General features: G+C 33.9%; 1 protein-coding gene across 4 annotated transcripts in view; it reads right to left on the bottom strand.

The window, feature by feature from the left end:
• GBE1 (1,4-alpha-glucan branching enzyme 1) overlaps positions 1–20,556 on the bottom strand; it is a 140,222-nt gene that overhangs the window by 43,935 nt on the left and 75,731 nt on the right. For all 4 annotated transcript variants that reach the window (XM_015880095.2, XM_015880105.2, XM_015880114.2 and 1 more), the window contains exons 10-12: positions 19,319–19,417; positions 17,211–17,321; positions 13,188–13,359 (exon numbers count right to left, since the gene is read on the bottom strand). In XM_015880095.2, the coding sequence (XP_015735581.1) occupies positions 13,188–13,359; positions 17,211–17,321; positions 19,319–19,417 (382 nt within the window). The remainder of the gene's footprint in view (positions 1–13,187; positions 13,360–17,210; positions 17,322–19,318; positions 19,418–20,556) is intronic.

The following is a 20,556-nucleotide window of genomic DNA, read 5'->3' as shown; positions in this document are numbered from 1 at the left end:
TTCCTACTGCTCAGCACAGCATAATTTCTTTCTACAACAACTTCAATTTCACTACTTAGCAGGAAGACATTTGAATTTTTATTGTGTTTTTTTCTTCTCAGCAAAATAATATAGAACGTTGATGTTAAATAATAACAGGCTGAAGATTTCAGGTTAGATCACTTTTTTTTTCCCCTTAAATACACACCAAAGATGAAAATAAATAACAGCCACTGGCAGTGAAAAAGAAGTTTGGCCAACTATTGCTTCAAGGCTACTGCTGTGCTATAAATGAAATATTAGACATCTGTAAAATTCAAACATGCTGGAGAAAAATACAAAGACAAAAATGAAATTTTGAGAATCATATCTTTTGCTAACAGTTTAGAACAATCCTAAGGTAACGTTTATCTAATCAATATAATTTCTTGTACAGTTATCAAAGTAAATGAGGTACATAAAATTAACAAAAATAATAATATGCATAGACAAAGGACTCTGTGGGCAAACAGGACCAAACACTTAATCCTGCCATTCCCAAATGCTCATACTAAGTACTTTTTGTAGAGAAATATACTAAGTGAGCTGTAGAGGAATCCAAACACACCACATGCTTGACTTTAAAAACTCACAACTACTTTGTGTCACAGAAGTCATCTAATGCAACAGTGCTTTGAAGAGAGAAAACGTAAGGGCTGAACAGGCCCAGCAGAAACCAGACAACCGCACTTACAGGAAGGACAAGACTTTGTCAGTCAGGAGTGACAGAAGCCCTTACTGAGTCCAAGATCAGCTGAAACTGGCCTATTACACTGCTCACACAGATTGAGAGGCAAAAATTCCAATGAAGTTCCAAACTGACAGCCACTGCCTTCTACAGATTCATGGTATCAGCTGCCCCATGCTACCTTGTTCTGAGATAAACAACTCTGCGCAAGTCTAGCTTCGTCCACCTGGAATGCCTGCAGTTTAACTTCAAGTCCTGAACATCACAGTAAGTTTGCTTAAGACATTCTCTTGGAAAAGAGAGATAAAATTTATGTCTTAATTTTTAATACAAACATTGATGTAATGTTTATTAGCTCTACTTAGAGACAAAATAAACTCACCAACCTGATTATGTCATAATATTATGTATTGCTCATTTGGCATTCCCACTCAAATCATAGCAATTTCAGTAAGATTTGCTGGGGTGCAGAAGTAATTTTTATCTAATAATTTAGGGATAAAAGTTGAGGCAACACAGGAAGCTCTGTGAGTTTCAAATTCTTATTTGTGCTAAACCAAATTAAACACTACATTTACATTCTGATTGTTTTCCATTCTGCTTACTAGTAAATAAACACATTAAAACAGAAGTATAAACAGCTTAAATTCTATCATTTGAAAACCACTGATTTTTCATCTCACAAACTTTTTACTTGTCGTTCTAATTTGCAAAGAATGCTACCTTTGAAATATACTGGTTTTGCAAAGAGTGAAAATCTTCCTTTGCAGAGAGCTTTCCATAAGAGGTATCTTCAGTAGTTCATAAATATTGATGCTGATATGCACATAATTAGCTTGCATATCAGAAAAGCTTTCCATCAATCCACCTACTTTGTGCCTTCACTGCTTCTGAGTCTCCTTTTTTCATTTCAAATTCTTCACTGTTACGTTGAGGGTGTTCTTTTGTTCTTTTGTTTCTGTGTGTTTTTTTTTGTTTTGTTTGTTTTTTGTTTTTTTTTTGTTTGTTTGTTTGTTTGAGATACACTTACATAAGAGATGAAAGAAGGTGACTGCTTATTCAAAAATATAATCAGGCACTTAAAAAAAATAAGAAGTGATGGTTATTACTTTTAGAGTATTTCCGAAGTGCTAGTATAATAATTGTATGGTAACAGCACAGACTGTTCCAAGATCCTTGTTCATTACAGTCAATCAAAACAGCAATGCTTAGAGGCAAAATTATCTTTATGCTGAAATCTTTGTTCCTTTATTTTGATGCATGGAAAAGGATACTGAAGCCTTCAAGTTTGGATTTTCACTAAGAACACTTACACATAGTAGGTTGAGTCTCTGTATGTAGTCAGACTACAAAATAGGCAAGTTTTAAATACTTAAAAGTCATATCAGACAGTTTATTGAACTGACTGAAAAGTCATCTGGGCAGCCACAGAACAGAAAATGTACAGTGTGAATGGAAATGGACTGTCTGTATATATTTTCTACTAATGAAGATTCACGGAAGTCCTGTATTAATTCACAAACCTCTGATTATTTAATTCTGACCTCAGTAATTTCCCTGGAATTCTCTGCCCCTGACTGCTATATAGCATGTGTCTGCTCTGGGGATGGCATGCAGAGCAACAACGATGCTATAGCAGACCATTACAAGTGTCCTGATAAATGGATAGACTGCATTTAGAAGTGCAATTTAAATATAGGATTAACTTGTGTGTACATTTAATCAGCATCAGCACAACTGAGAAATATATGAAGACACAACACAGGAAAGAAAAAGAAATATAAGAAAGAAGAAAATTAATTTAGCATGTTTAGGTATAACCCATCAGGCAATTGTCCAGCAGGCAATAGTTCTGGAAGCTAAAGTGAAACATCACTTCTCACAGAGAAAAAAAAAAAAAAAAAAAAAAAAGGAAATTAGTATAGAGAATTGGTACTGATGGTAACTTCACTACAAATAGCAAGTGATTTATAAAATACCATAGAAAATCTATAAGATTAGAGAACAACTGTCCTGTGAGGAATTAATCATATTTTTTTTTGTTTTTGGAGTGAGAAAAGAAAAAAGAAATCACTGTAATACTTGGAGAACAAACTTAAAACATGATCTGTTCTAAATTTTGCCAAGCATAAGGAAGCAGGAAAATTTATTGGGAATTCTTTAATTAACAAACTAGATCACAAGTAAACATTACCATATTATTTCTTTGAAAAATTAATTGCAGCAAAAAATGTCCTGTTTGAGTTTACAAACAGAAACAGTAGATACCGGTTAGATTTCAAGCTAGTTGTGAGATTTTTTTTTTTGTTTTGTTTTGTTGTTTTTTTTTGTTTGTTTGTTTTTTAACATCTAAGAAAAGCTAGAAAAAGTCTAAAAAACTTTGTTCAAATTCTTTAAGAAACAGGTAAATAAATAGTTTTTAACAAACACTTTAACTGTACAGACTTGTGAGATCCAGTTTTCAAGAAACTGGGATTCACCAAGAATTATCTGTTTTCATGAGGGTATATCATAGTTCTTTATCTTCTGATTACAGCTACTTTGATTTTCGAATTCTAGAATTTGCTATATAAGCAAGTGGTAGTATCCCACTTGTACTTGAAACACGGTTAGTCTAGCCCTAAGATTTAAGATTAGGTGAACTGGGATCCTTTCAAGATGCACCTAACTAATACGTTTAGGTCTTCCTTGTGACACCAAGTTAACACATACAGAAAATTACACTGATAAATGAGAATCAGAACAAACTATAGGTCTAGATTACATTACAGATGCTTAAAACATGATAACTTAATTTTTGCAACAAATATTTCTGAACGACCTGTATAAACTGAATAAATTCATTTAAGTAGTGATCGCCAACATGTTTTTTCTTGCGCAGTTTTTTAGTAGAAAAATGTTTCTAATATGCACTCCTTTTACAACTCCAAAGTTTGTGTACTTACTGGAATTCATTTTGTATGCATATATTCACTATTTTATTTTAAAATATTATTTCCATAACTATTATTCAATTTCTTTTCTCCCCTGTAGCAATGATGTATGGAAATTCAAAATGACAAAAACAAAACAGAAGACAGAGAAGAAATCATTACTGCTTACTGGCAGAGAAAATTTTGATTTGGACTGATTAAGAGATTTCAGTAAGGATTTTTCATTTTATTTTTTTTTTTCTTTTTATATTTAAATAAAGTCAATGAGGTGAAAAAGGTCAATCTTCTGAAACAAGTAAGACTGCATACTTACTGCCCCAAGATTTATTTACCTATATCATTACTTTTATTTCATTTCATTCTTTTTCAAAGCTGAAAAATACTGGCCCTATATTTGTTTTCTTATGAAGATCATAAAGGTAACTGAAGAGGTAAAATAATAATCCTTCAGACATACAACATAGTGTTTTCTATTTCTTGTTCAAGAGTATCTGTGTCAGTATTTTCAACATATCCGTGTAACAGAAGATACCAAGAATCAAAAAACTTACAAAGATATTATAAAACTAAACTCTGCTCATAGCAGGGGGGTTGAAATTAGATGATCATTATGGTCCTTTTCAACCCAGGCCATTCTATGATTCTGTGAGTGTGAACTTAAAGCAGTTATCTGTGTTATTCAGAGTAAAGCAAAGGATATAATCATAAATTCCTGCGTGCACTGTTCAAACCAAACAGGGAGGAAATGAAAAATTACATCGTCCTATTGTTCTACAAATATAAATGCAACTAGTAAATACACAAAAGTAAATTTCACAGTTTATCTGAAAAACTGCAATTAGTAAAAAGTTAAATTCAATTTAAAATGGTTTTCATCTTCTTAAGAGACTGCCTACTTCATTATTTTTAATTGAGACCCCCTTCTGTCCCATACACAGGAAGAAAGGATATCAACTAATAGCTTGTTAAATTTCTAAGACTAGTCACAGCTAGCACTTTAGCAACAGCAGAGCCCTATTTATTATTTTTGAAACTATAAAAAGAAATTTCACATAATGTAGAAGTCTGCACAGGTAAAGTCCTTTTATGATGAAATAACAAAGTCAGTGGACAAAGCAAGAGCACTGACATCATCAATCCGGATTTATGCAGAGCACTCAATACTGTCCCGCATAATATCCTGGTAAAAAACCAAGAGAGAAATTGAATTGATGGATGGACCATGTGCTGCATAAGAAACTGGATGGATAGTTGCGTTCAGAGAGTTGCAGTCAACAGCACAGCTGGAGACCAGTGATGGGTGGCATTCCTCAAAGATCAGTACTGGGATTGGTGTTATTTAACATCTTTGTAGGCAACATGGACAGTGGGATCAAGTGCACCCTCAGCAAGTTTGCAGACAGCACCAAGCTGAGTGGTGCTGTTGATATGCTAGAGGGAAGGAATGCTACCTAGAGGGACCTGGACAGGTTTCAGAGGTGGGCCCATATAAACCCTGTGATGCTCAAGAAGGCCACGTGCATGGTCCTGCAGCTGAGTAGGGGCAAACCCAAGCATAGATACAGGCTGGCTGAAGAACAGCCTGAGAACAGGCCTGAGGAGAAGGATTTGGTGGTGTTGGTTGATGCAAGATTCAACTTGAGCCAGTAATGTGTGCTAGCAGCCCAGAAGACCAATTGTATCCTGGGTAGCATCAAGGAAAGCATGACCACTAGGTTGAGGGAGGTTATTCTTCCCCTCTACTCTGCTTTTTCAAGATCCCATCTGGAACACTACATCCAGTTCTGACGCCCTCAGAACAAGAAGGACACAAGAAGTAAGTAGCCTAAGTTTGCACGATAAATTGTAATGACATAAAGCCTGCATAGTTCTAAATAGATCTCAAGAAATGAGAATTAAGAATTTATAAAGCTTGTTTTAATATGCTTTCCCCTGCAGAATTTTTTTTTTTTTTTTTAATCTGCATAGAAAATACTTTCACCCTGGAAGATCAATGCAATGGTGTTAAAATTCATATTCTAGTAAATTTATGACTAAGTTTCAGATTGATGACCTCAGAAATTTAAGACAATTAACAGATTTTAAGCTAGTAAGGCTGATGAAAAGAACAAGTTCATGAACTCAAAGGCATAAGGTTTTATTCCAGTGTCACCACAGAAGGTGTTAGCCCAGTTTAAACTACATTGCCTTGGGGGATTTAATGATGCTACTGAGAAGAATTCATTTAAAATTACCACAACAGTACACATTAAAATCTGAATTGGAATGCATGCTTACAGGTCTACTATTCAGACTTCACTACTACAAAATGTCTCCTGCTTATTCATGATCAAAATAATAATTTCTTACTGAGTAACTCATACAGTTTAATTTTATTTGACTATTCACTGACCTGTGCCAGCCTTAAGAAAGAGTAATGCAACTCTGTCAAATGCAGAGTTGCTGATGAACAGATTCTTATGCATGCTATTACAGCAGCTTACTACAGTCTTTTTTATCATCTGATTGGAAGGTAAAGGAAAACACAGTTCATATCATCTCTCTCTTTCTTCTAAAGCCAGATATATATATATATATATATATATATATATATATATATATATCACTAGACCATGCAATTCTTAAACATTTTCCAGATCATCTAACACAGAAAGACTGCAAAAAGCAGAAGTAAAGCACATCTGGCTGTGATAAAAGGCTGCTGTATTTGTTTTCAGAGTTGAGAGTCCCCGAAATAAGTAACTTAATAAATCAAAGTAATATAAAACTTGACTACTAACAAATTATCAGCATCAAAAATGTATGAAGAACACTGAGCATTAGTGAGAGAAAAGACAAACTTTAACATAACAGCTAGGTTTCATTTATCAGATAGTTTCTTTCATCAGAATAAATATGAGACACAGTTCATAACAGATGAATTCTTGCATCCACCCTTGCTGATGATTAAACAGTTCACAAACAATGTGCTTGTCACTGTTTTGATTGGGCACTCTTACCCGATGCTCTGCTGTTACACATAAAATTCTTCAATTGATGGCCTTGGAGAGATTTAGCAACTCCAGTGGGTTTCTAATCAAGTAGACTGTTTCTGTAGATGCATGGCATTCAGAAAATGACTGGCCTCCTGTACTACGCAAGTAATTAGTGAAGCTGATGAACTACAAAATAAACATTATTCCTTGCTTTTGCTCTAACCCTATAAGAAAAGCATATTTTATTACACAAATTCAGTGGAGATACAACTAAAGGGAAGAAAAGCAAGACTAGTTTCTCCCAGAAATGCAGATGTTTATTTTTAATTAAAATAGAAACCTTAATGTTGGATTACATTCTTATCTATAGATCATCTTAGTTACAGAAAAGTCTAAAAATACTATTTTCTTCCTTTTGGTATTGCACAGTGTCTTCCAATTAAATGTATCAGGAGTTGGTCTATAATTTCCCCACATAACTTAGGTATAAAAATGATATCTCTCTGAACAGCAACAGTTAAAGAAAAAAAAAAACAAACAACTAGAAATACATCCATCAAATCCCAACCATATATGGCAATTAAAATGTCAGTATGGACTACAAATATGTACCATTCATGATACTTGAATATCTGATACTCTGCAGACCTGAGTCATATAAAAGAAGGAAATATCAGCGTTGCTCTGTTTTATGATACAGTCCTGCTCTAATTGCTTCCCTCTTAGTTTCTAACATGTTTTGAGCAAGCATATAAATTAAATTTATTTCACTTAACTGTAAATGAACACAAGTATTCACAATTTGCACTGGAAGACCTTTTCAAAGAAACTCTCAAAGCAATTAACAAAGCCTATCCTATTTAACAGGATAGTCCCTCCCACTCATCACATTCTGACATACAGACTACTGAAGAACAATGCTGTAACTGGTCCATTACTACTAAAAAGGACATATATAATTACATCCTTCTTATTTTGCACCTTACGAGACAACCTTAAAGGTCTTTTCCAACCTAAATGATTCAGAGATTCTAATTGTTACTGTCCAGATGCCAGGAAATTAAAACACCTAGCAGAACTGGCAGAACAGAAAGCACACTTGCCAGGAATACTAGCATATATTAAGAAGAATGACTTCAAAATACATATCCTAATGCTCAGTCTTTTTACCACCTGACAATTTCAAGACAGTTCATCTAAAAGAATCTGTTCTTGCAAAAGGCCATTTTTTTTTAGCTCACAATAAAAAAAGTCACAAGGAACACTGAAACCAAAGCAGAGCAGTAATTAGCACAACAAAATTACTAGTGGTTTATTTACAACATCTCTAAGAAAAACAAAAACAAATAAACAAGAAACTCTCACCTTTGGTTTGAAATTGATGTCCTTGTTTTGGACAAAATTGTATTTTTTGTCCAAAGTAGTTCGCAGAAATAGCATTTTAGACTTTACATTGTTAGATTATAGATTTTGCTTTAAACAACATTCCTACTTGTACTTTTTATTTCAAACTTGAAATTAACATTCTTCAAGCAAACTTTATGCATGTTTCCCACAATGATATTGGTACTATGGTACTGATGCTTTTGCACCATTCCTTGTTTGTTAACATACTTTTGCCTAATAAATGCTTTTTTACTATGAAATGCTTTTGTTTACAAAAATCTATGTTTCTTTCTGTAAAATGCTCACTTAAAGGAATAGATGATGGATAGTATTTTTTTAAAGGACCAGGAGAAGACAACGTTTCAATACATCAAACATAAGAGAAGAAACTATTTAGTGCATTAGAAAAGCTTCAGCAAAGAGATAGTAGATAAACTACTGTCTAAATGAACTAACAAGTGGGAAGAAGAAGCAGCTTAACAGATTGACTTGATGGTACTAATGAAACAGAGTTAAATGTCAACTCAATAATACCATCATTCAATGATCTTTTCTTACTTCTACTTACTAAACAAACAAACAAACAAACAAACACAAAAAACCAACAAGAAAACTGCAGGAAAAGACAGATGTGGCCTCTGGAGCCCTCATTAAGAGTTATTTTACTATAGAAAATCCATGCAAAATAGTACTAGAGAGATTCATGTTGGGATTAATCTTCATTTAAACCACTAGATTTGAGTTTAAGCCAGTTTCAAATGAAGAAGGAAGCAAGAAAATGATTGCTAGCTAGGTGAAAAACAAGATCTTACAGAGGAATAAAACAGTAGATATGATGGCTGTGCTGAAAGAAATGCCTCCTAACTTACTATGGTGGCCCACAACGTCACAGGTGGGTATCAGTGGTATGTCTGTAAAGGTTGAATCTTCCCACAAATATTCTAGTACATCATGTTGCCATTTGAGAGACAGCAGCAGAGGGGCAGTCTGACAGATTGGCAGTCTGACATGGAAGTTCGTATGAAGTAAAGGTGTTGCTGAATTCCTGAATGCAGAAGAAAAATGGCACCCACTGACATTTATAGATGCTTGCTGAATTTTTATGGAGCCCAAACAGTGAGTTACCTCCACTGGTACAAATACTTATGAGTGGCATTCAGGCTCTTGTTTATTGCTGGTGAAAATGCACAGCTAATGGTGGTCACTGTGCAGAAGAATAGTGTTATGTAGCTGAGAATTTGCTCTATCAATTAGTGTTGTGCTCTTTGTGTCTTCTGTAATTTTCACAGAAATGAATGGAAGGCATTACATTCAGAGCAGCCTATGTATTTGTGCTATAAAGTATCCCAAGGACACATTCTGCTGTTTATTGGGTTGGGCTTTATGTCTGTTCTGGGTAATAAAAAAGCCACCATTGCTTGTCTAAATCAAGACAGACACACACATGAAACTCATGATAAAGAGAGATTAGGGAAATAATCTGTATGGAAACTGCTGTGTCATGGCCTTAACAACTAACTGATTGATCACCTGGGGAAAGGACTAGCTCAGCCCTGGGAGCACAGGTGAAGGCACTTCATCTGCGTGACTGGAAGGGGTTAAGCCTGGATGAACCTCTTTTAGACCACATTTAAGGGCTGACTGCCACTGGGGAAGAATCTCTGGTTGGAGATCCCTCCCTTGTGGAGTTTTACCCTAGAAGCCTAGATCTTGGGAGATGGGTGAGCATTCTTTACCTATTTGCCTCTTTTGCCATTCCACTGTGCTAATCTTTCAAGCTGTAACACAAGCTTGCTGAAGAACTGCTACAGCTCTTCTGTGTGCCCTGCAGTGTCCTCCCCCCTTGGAGGGAACTAATACAGTTGGCTTTTCTTCAATAACAGGATGGAAAATAAAGCCAAATACAAATGAAGGAATGTACAGACATGATAGTTTTGTAGTAATAATTTCAACTATTATTTTCTTGGAATATACAAGCACCTTTACACTTAAACATTATCCAGTGGATGTCAACAGTGTTTTCTGAATTTATAAGGTCTGATATTCCAGTAATGCTCTAGAAGCCTTACAACAATTTCTATTTCTTCTTGTTATGTAACTTAGCAACTAGAATCAAATCTTAAGTGTTTTGTTGTAGTTTTTGTTGTTGTTTTTTGATTGAACTTCTAGTTGCATGTAAGATATTTAGTCTGGTTTTGAATCTTCACACTATGAAAGGCAAATACTTATCACTTTCCTTCTGCTTTGAATTACATTAATATCACATGCTTGTTTTAGTTCAATATCATTACATTTGCAAACATAAATATTGCTATTCCAATAGAGGTGTTGCCAACATTGCCAACAGAAGAATTACTTCTACTGTATAATATAGACGCATACTGTGAAAGCTTTGCACTCTTTTTAAAAGTGTTATTAAAGGTCAGACAATCATGTGTGTGTGATCTACATATATCAGCATTTTCATGGATGCTTGTCCATGGAGGAGAGAATGCTGTGGCACTACTTAGGCACTGTACAAAAGAACTTGAAACTTTTGTGATTTCCTAAAATCCTGTAATGTTTTCTGACCAGCAATGTCCCTTCTCAGTATTAAAATCTCCAAGAGCAGTACTATTACAGTAGAATTGCTGTTCCCTACCTGATTTGGAAGCATGAGTATCCAAACCATTACTAGTTTATGATGATTATTATTAAGCAAACTGTCCTTCCTGAGTGTATTCATTCCCTAAAGCAGAATGTTAATCACTGTCATACTCATTTTTCAGCCAAACATATAAGTTTTCCTTTCTAGGTTAAGACTTCCATTCCAGATGGGCAAAAGAAACCCCAGAGATCACTTGCAAAGCTGTGTTAGAAACAAAACAGCAGCAACAACAAAAAAACAACAGAAAGAAGAAAAGAATACTCCTAATGGTTTGAATTACTAGGAAAGTAACTTACAGACAACACAAAATGTTTCTTTTTGTATTTAGGTTTCCATAAACCACTGCTTGCGTATACTAGGCCTTCCTGGATTTTTTCAAGAGAATTTAGACAGTATTAATGTCAGGAGAAAGCATTCCATGGGCACAACTTTCTCAGAATCTGCTTGCACGTACAGAATACAAATGATACTTCAGCACAGATGTAGTCAAATATTACTCCAGATCTTCAAAGAGCAAGTCAAGCATATATTTGAGCATGAACAAATTTCTAACCCCATGTATAGCTCTGCTAAAAAATACTTTTAGAAGGGGTTTACTTTTCATTGAGGTAAAGAAAGCAATGAATAGGCAGCATATTGCTTTGGTATCTTCATTTTCAGAAAAAATAAAAAAATAAATTAAAAAAAACATATTATTATTATCTTTTTTTTTTTTTTTTAAATAAACCTAAGGATGCACAGAGGCAACCAGAGTGCCTTCTCCAGTTCTGAAAAGAGATTCCTTGTCCTCATCCACCTCACTTGATCCTTCTCTTTTTAACTCTTAGCTTCTCTCCAAAAATAAAGTTAGAGAACTCATTTGTCATTATGTTTGCTTAACATAAAGCATGTTGCAATGTGCATTTAAATTACACTAAGTTTATACATTTTTCTCATCCAACATTCAATTGTTTCACCTTTTACATATAGCATAATAATTTATTTACTGAAACATTTCCAGAACTGAAGGATACACAATATTAATTGTTCAATCAACCAGCACTGACACACTGAATTTAACATGCCACATTGAATTACTTATTGTTTCTCTAACCTTATGAAGTTAATCTGAGCCAGAGACATCTGCAGTTCAGTAGGGATATTTTCTAAACACCTGCTTACTCAACTACTGTAGTATCACTAGTTTGAATGGAACAGCACAAGTCATCCATTGTACATTTTGTGGCCTGTCTACAGCACTCACTTTTTTTTTTTTAAATAATTCTTCACTGTACAGACAAAAATCTGTATCTTATTGGAAGTGATATTTTTACTAGTGTAGTACATAATGAAGTTATTAATGCACTGTAGTGAAGTTACTTTAGTTACCGAATAAAAAAGGAAAAAAAAAAACAAAACAACAAGCCCCAAATCAGGGCATCTAAATTTTCAAGTGCTCTTTTACTGCTGAGGAGCAGAATAGTGCAGACACACTTAAATCAAATGTCAGCATTCCCCTTTTTAAGGTTTTTTCTTTTTAATTGGATACTTATTAATACATATTATTTTAAACATACTATTATGAAAAGAGAACAAAGTACAACTTATTCTTCTCAAACTTGATAGTAAATGTCATTTACTAACAAAATCTAAAGGCAATATTAAGCTAAAGCTTCTATAATTTTCAAGTATTTCATTGAATGTCATCCAAGATGATGGCTTTCAGCATGCTTTTAGCCTTTTTTGCCTTTCATGTGACTAACAAAAATGCTGTATAAAACTTGACCTACCACATTACAGAATTGTAATTTTATTTTTCTTTTTTATAAAAGATAACTAAGGGTTATTTTGCAAAGAGGTCATCAAGCACAATTTGTTTCAGCATTGCATGTAAATCTAATAATATTAATTTTTTAAGACCACCACACGAAACTGTAACTGGCTGATGAAGTGAGAACTATGGGATGGCTTTGTAGCAATAGTGTTTAGGAAGCAATGCAATAGTTGTATTTTAGAGATTATGAAGAAAAAAGTACTGCTAGCTCTCACTATTTCCCTGCTTCCACAGCAGAATGTACCTCTTGTCTGTGATTCATCCTTGCCTACACCTCATTAAACTCCTGGTTTTCACTTGGAAGCAATGAAATATAAAACAACTGATTCCAGATTACTTTCTTGCGCTAATTATTTGACACTGAATAACTGAAATGACAGCTATCCTCAGTTATTTCAGTGCTATCCTACAAATCTTAGGAGAGAAGAGACAAAAGACAACCTTGTTTTGTAAGACTTACACAGGCAGAACCACAGAACCACAATTAAAATACTCACTTGAACTATAAATATGAATAACCAGAAACTTTAAAAAACTTATTTCTTTTTACAATTAGAGGCCCCACTGATTTTATTTTCTTGTTTTACAATACATCTTAAAGACAGGAAAAAAACCTGTTACCATTTGTACTAAATCTTCATTAAAAAATAGTTTAGCTGTAAGATGATATATTTTTATTTCCCTCTGTGGATGAGAAAATGAAAGACATGCTCCTAAGATTACTTACCCATGAAGTTCAGATAGCCGTCTCCTCCAAGTGTGTGAGTAATGAGGCGAATCATTTTATGAAGCTGGATTCCACGATCAATAACTGGAGTAAGAGGTGTGAACACACTCATGTTTGTGTACATCTCTGCATCCATCAATCGAAATGCCAATGTCTTATCACCAACAAGTGCCTATTGAAAAAAATATAATAATAATAATAATAGTAATAATAATAATAATAATAATAATAATAATAATAATAATAATAATAAATAAGAAGAAACCCCTTGGAGTACTAGAAGAGTTTCTAATTTATTTATTTTTAATTTTTTTTTATTTTTTTTTTTGCTTTTTTGGTTTTTCTTTTTTTTAAGCTAGTTTTCTATTTTGTAACTATGAGAACTATGACCTAGTCCTAGCTCATAAAGCAAACAATTTGCCCCTACTTAGACTATAATGTTACAGTGAGCCCAGTTTTTAATTACTGCAGCAATTATATTTTTTTATATATACTACACCCATGTGATTCTATAATCTGCTGTCAAAAAGAAAAGTGTACGTTGGGGCAAGGACACATCCCTGAGCTGAAACCTGCCCAGATCCCTGATCTAGCTGCAACTCTGCTTGTGTATACAGTCAACCCGCACCATCTAACTCCAGCTATGGTATTACGTTTCACCTGATGGCATTGGACCACACAGTTAATTCTGAATACCTTTTTGTAGATCAAATAAAAAATGTTAGTTTCTGCTCAATAAGCCACAAGTAGCCCATCATTTTGGATTTTTTTTTTCTAGGAAAAACATAAAATGAGAAAGCAAACACCTCAAGTACCTGGGATGCACAAATAAAAGGCTATTAATATATCTGATTCAAAGATGCAGAAAGATTGTAAAGCATTCATTTATATGCTATCAAGAATATGATTTGTTCTCTGATTTTACACAAGGGAGCAATATAGAGTAGTATTTCTACCTAAAAACAGTAACTGAATTACTAACTTGCTAGTTTTTTCAGTACTTAAGAAAGGCCAAGCAAATCTTTTTAATGACAAGGATTATTCTAATATATTAGTATACAAGTAGTTGTAAAATGTTTCAGAATGTTTGTGCGTAAATATGTAATTTTTGTTCTATCAGCCTAATTCTCATTTTATACTCTATTATGAAAACTTACTATGTTCCACAGAGACAGCTGAGTTACAAACACGTGGAGGTGAAAAACCCCATCATCCTCTAGTTTTCAGACTGAAAATATAATGACATAAATAGATAATTCCACCAAACTACTCTCATTTCTTTGGGGGTGTGGGGTGTGAGAAAGAGTTCCTGTCTAGAAATGGAAAGACTGCAATGCTAAGATCTTGTATTAAGTAGACTTGTATTAATATGTCTTCCATTTGGCTCTATCTAGTCTTTTAGTCATTAATGAATATTCTTCTAATTCAATGAAAGAGAAAAAGTTACTTGATACAGATACAAAAAGTGTAGTACAACAGACAGCAGTTTATCTGGCTTAGTACACTTATTACACATCTCCAAAGCCAGTCAGTAGCAGATGTGAAAGAACAGAGCATGAAGAGAGCCAAACTTTAAGCAATACTTCCCAAAAACCCTATCGCAAAAACAACAGACAGATGTTGAGACATAATGTTGGAATTCATGAGTCTTCCAGGAATCTTCTGTGAAACAAATTCAAACTCTTAAAATTATGTAAACGTGGTACAAACATAGAATAACATGACAGAATTTGCTTCAAGCTGGAGAAAGGGGGGAGGAACAACTCTTCATGCAGAATCTGGCATTTCTTCATTTAATTTAACATCCCCTAATATTTCTCCTAGAAGCCAAAGCAATTCTTCACTATTCACATTTTCTATGTCAGTTATGACTTTATAAACTGATGTTCTTCCAATTTTAATGATCTTTTATTTATCCTGAAGAGTCTTGGTCTATTTAGTTTTCTTCTGAAAGCCATTCCATACATCTAATTATTCTTACCAACTCTTCTCTTCCAGTTATGCGGTTGTCCGGAGATACAGGACTATACCTGTCCACAGCATTCAAGATGCAAGTAAATTATGAAAGGCTACAGTGACATAATGATTTTGCAGTCTACCCCTTTCATAATAATTCCAAGAAAAATATATGCTTTCTGACTGCTATTAGCATTGAGCTGATATTTTCATGTACGTATTATAATCACAAGGCCCTAGACTCTGACTGTTTACAGTCTGCTCATAAAACACTATTACATGTAAGAAATTGGAATCATTTCAGACCCTTATGTGCTTCACTGCATATCATTACATCACACTTTAACGATCATCCCATTTTGTTTCTCTGTCCTACTTTTCACCTTTTTACATATAATCCTGGTGTTCATCCTCAATCCACATAGCTATCTTCCTGTTTAAATTTGAAATATACATACAGATCTTAGTCCAAAGAATAAGATTTTAAAATAAAAATACACTGTCACATGAAAAATAATTCATAAAATCCAGTATGAAATCAAACAAAGTAATGCTATATGAGAACTCCTTCAAAAGTAATGCTTCCTATTCCTATTTCTATTACATTAGCCTGCAGTGTCAGAGGCTGTGATGCTACGACAGAACAGGTTGACCCTTTCCTCAAACACTCCACTACCTTCTGTTGTCATGCAACAGATGGCAGCAGGGGGGCAGCCTGACAAATGGCATCTGACATGGAAGTGTGAATGAAGCAAAGGTGTGTCACGGAATTCCTCCATGCAGAAAAAAAAATAAAATAAAAATGGCACCCACTGACTTTTGTAGATGCTTGATGAATGTTTACAGATATCAAACAGTGGGTCACCTCCACTGGTGCAAATATTTATGAGAGCACCATGCAGGCTCTTGTTTATTGCTGGTGAAAATGCATAGCTAATGGTGGTTTCTGTGTAGAAGAATCATGTTATGTAGCTGAGAATCTGCTCTATCAGATAGTGTTGTGCTCTTTGTATCTACTGTAATTTTCATGGAAATGAATGGGAGGCATTACATTCAGAGCAACCTTCACATTTCAGGATGAAGACTCATCTTTTATAAAAGCATATAAGCAGAAAAATATGCATTTTCACATAATACCTCAATTTTTCACCAGAACAGGAACTCCAAACTTATGCTTAAAGTGAACGCTATGTAAGAATCTCATAGATAAGAAGGCAAATAAGCACACAAAAGTGAGTTGATAAATACTTATTTTAAACGACAACATAGATGTTATTTTAGGCAATTTTGTTGACTTAGTTACATAATAGAAGGCATAGAAAATATACATCAATCTCTTATGTAAATGAAAGAGTTGATAAAAGGTTACTCTAAACCTTTTATTAGAAAACTATTTTGTCTTTGTTCTTATTTTTAAGTTTCTAATATTAAAACTCTCAACTATCATGTTTTCTCAGAAATAAACAACTAGAAAGACAGTGGGAATTGAGTGTTATCTAAACTAATCATTATTTTTTGTTTTTCCATACACAGAACCACTACAATTGCTGTGCTTGCACCAAATTATTAAAGAACCCACTATTTAGATCTCAGAATAGAATTGGAGTTTGCAATCCTTTAAGAGATGAAACATTTTTCTGAAGGGAACACAACCATTTCAGACAGTGATTCAGTAAGTAAATTTGCTAACTTGTCATGTTGTTTATGCTTATCATAAGCAGTGCTCCAGCCCACCTTATAGAAACTGCACTTTTTGAAATTATAAAATATATGCTTCACTATGCCCTCTGACAGGCAGGCAAAACTAGAAGCCAGACTTGTTTATTAAATTACGAAACTGAATTGCACCCACCCCTGTGCAAGGGAAGATCAAGAAAACAAATCAAAACAAAAAAACAAACAACCCAGAACAAAAATGCCTACAAGCAGTGTATGAGACCTCCCCATGTCTATCTACCTCAAGTCAAGGCACAATTTTACTAACAAAAATCATCTAAGCCTTTAAGCCTCTTTTTTTTGTGTGTATTTATAAATAATAAATAAATAAATAGGCATTGTCTATCATACCTGGTCATGACTCTCTGCATATGCAATATATTTCTCATCATATCGTCTGTTTGTTAATGTATACACAATATTGCCCATATTCCAGTCTTCATCTTTCAACTCCTTAATTATCTACAGAAATAAAAGAAAAATCAATGAGAAGTTCATGTTTTGTTTTTGTTTTTGTTGTTTTTTTAACTAAAAGCACAGTGCTACCTTTCTGATTTCTGTTCATTACATTCAATTCAGTAATTCATTCATTATGTTCAATATATTATATTTATATAATATACAAAATTAAAAACAAACAAACAAACAAAAAACAACAACAAAAACTGCAGTGACATCAAGAACACTGATGTGGTGATGTAAAATTTAACATTCTGATTGTAACTGGCTACGCACTCCTCAACAACTTTTTTTTATTCTCCCACTCATAAATTCTGGCTCCGAAAATATTCGGGCACCAATGCAGCACTTACTAGATAAAAACTTAATCTGAGCAAGTACATTCACTCTTGTGGCAGCTATCATGTCGTAGCAAATTTTATAGATCCATCAGAACAAGTTTATAGCATGCTGGATATCTTTCAGGTCTAAAACTTCTTTTAGGATGGTGCTCAGAATAGCAGGTGATTAAAACATGCATCCTTAAAAGCTAGAGAGAAAAGTCAGCAAGTAACTGATAGCCTGCAATATTTACCCTCCAAATCATTGCAGCTTTGCTTTTGTTCCAGAAGTGTGGTAACAGACTAAGCACATCACCTCTTTCTTAAATCAAAGTCATCTTCTGTGTTTTTGTAAAATCAACACACTCCTGAACTAAGAGTAAACTAAACTAAAACACCTCAGCAGAAACTGCTGTAGAAGATTATCCATCCAGAATAAAAAAAAAATTCAAACATTTTGCTTCTAAAAATTTAAGTCTTTTTTCTGTACAACATAAAATTCATCCACAAGCATTTTACCTATGCAGAAAAATCACTCATTTTTGTCTATCAAGGTGTGGCAGAGAATTTATAATTGAAAAAGATCAATAAATAAATAAACAAGCAATATCACAACAGGTTATTACAAAATTATCTGCCCACACCATATTCAGGATCTAAACTTCTTCCCACTCCAAAGTTCAGTGATGCTGTTACAAAACCTGGCAACTTAGTCTTCCACACAGAAAGAAGGAAAACTGTTTTTCAATTGATCTACTCTCAAGCTCCTAGTTACTAAAGCGAAAGATTCTAAAGATAAGTTAATTCACTTTTTATTTTAAGCTACTCACTACATTTACTGGGGCATTAATGCTTGTATAAAACATTTATTGTTTTCAGATTATCATGATAGCCCCGGGGATTTGGATGCAATCTTATATCTAACTGAAAAACATTTTCTAAAACATTAGTAAAAGCCTTTTGAGATTATTTAATTCTTTTATTGTTTTATTCTCCTTTTTTTTTTTTTTTTTTTTTGTGTGTGTGTGTGTGTGTGATTCTCTGTAACAAGGTAAAGGTGATTTTAATCCTTATCACAGTCAGTGTTCGTTAGCATATTATTCTTCTTGAAGAGCACTTACAAAGTTATTATTCTTTTTGTTACCCCATGCTGCATATTGTTGATGTTAGAGTAATTAGCTCATGTTTATTTTGGTTAAATTTTCAGCTCTGTCTATGCTCAGTGCCAATTGCTACATCCAATTTCAGAAGAATTAATTGTATGTTTTTGTTTGTTTCATTCAAACTTATGTGCATATGGTTATCTTATTATTTACCTGTTCACATTCAATATTGACTACACATTCTACTGTTGCTCCAAGTTATAGGTTACTTCAAATAAAATGAAGTCTATGCCTGTTGCGTTGAATAAAGAAATGAAATAAGCTAAAATGCAAAGAACAGCCCATAATCTCGCTCATCTTCTCAAAACTGAGATATGATATCTGACAGCTCTCATTTCAACCACTAATATCTGTGCTCAAGACTGTCAGAATTTATTCTAATAGGGCATTAAGTTAATGGATGAGGGAGACAGTTGAATTCATCAGCAGAATTCCTAGAAGTGTTTCTATATATGTGTGGTTAGAGAAACATAGCACTCTGAAGAGCAGAACGTATTTTTAGAACACACTTTCTCACCTTTATCCACTTATCTGGAATAGCCATGGCTAGTCGATAATCAAATCCCCCTCCTCCCTCTGCAACAGGACGGCAAAGAGCTGGCATTCCAGACACATCCTTAAATAATACATAACATAATTTGGGTAACATAGTAATTATTTGTTCAGCTTTTCCATCATGCAGTTGTACTTCACTATACACAAGTGCTATAAACAGGTTCTATGATTGACTGGGGGAGAAAGGGATTAGGGAGGGAAAGAGAAAGAAAAATCTATGGGTGATTGCAGCACAGACTTACTCTTTGAATGCAAGCTACAGGGAAGCATTATGACTTGTCTCAAGTATTCCACTATAAAGCATTTTGGTAGAATAGATATTTGAAGAGAAAGAATAGATATTTGAAGAGAAAAGAGACCTCAGCAGAGGCAGAATTTGAAATAATTAGCTCTCTTGAGCTTTAAGTAATCAATAGTAAGTAAAAAGTAATCAACAAAAGACAAATGAAACCTTCATTTTGTTTATTGATATTCTGCATAAGGAATGGCATAAAAGTAAAAGGCTGAATTAAGTACAGCAAGGAAGAAAAATACAATCTCTACTATTTTCCTAAACACATAAAACTACTGATTCAGCTAGCCCTGGAAAGTAACACACTCTAATTGCATAGTTCTCCAGCTTTATATTCATGGAGGCTAGTCACTCTTAATTTTGTAATTCAAAGTTCTTAATATTTACAGCATCATTTTATTAGACAGTTACATCATATAGTATCTTTCCTATAAAGTTAGATAATCTAAGTAGAAAATGCAAAACCAAAAATAATTGCAAAATATCTAGCAACAATCAGTTGAATTACCTTATATAAGTGAGAAATGGCTATGGATTAACACAAACATCTTTTGTGTCTACTCAAGTGTTTATATGGAACTGAATTTATCTTAAACTAGAACATTATTTCAATGCAAAATCTGTAATAAAATCAAAAGATGTGGAATTTCCTTCAGAATGAAAAAGGTATTTGCACGTGAAGTTATACATATACACTTACACAGCAACCTCAGGAAGTTCAGCAAGGGCAAATATCAAATCCTGCCCATGGGATCAAATAACCAAGGCATGTTCAACCCACAGCTTATGAGTCACAGGTGGCCTAGCACTGAAGTCACCCTCTATCCCAAGACACCATGGTGGTTGCTCTATCTCAACAAGCAGCTCTACCAAATTCAGACAATACACCCATCTCCCACAACAACCAA

The sequence above is a fragment of the Coturnix japonica genome, chromosome 1 (assembly GCF_001577835.2).
Source record: "Coturnix japonica isolate 7356 chromosome 1, Coturnix japonica 2.1, whole genome shotgun sequence".
Taxonomy (NCBI): Eukaryota; Metazoa; Chordata; class Aves; order Galliformes; family Phasianidae; genus Coturnix; species Coturnix japonica.
The sequence above is the reverse complement of the archived record's forward strand: the minus strand, read 5'-3'. Positions and strand labels throughout refer to the sequence as shown.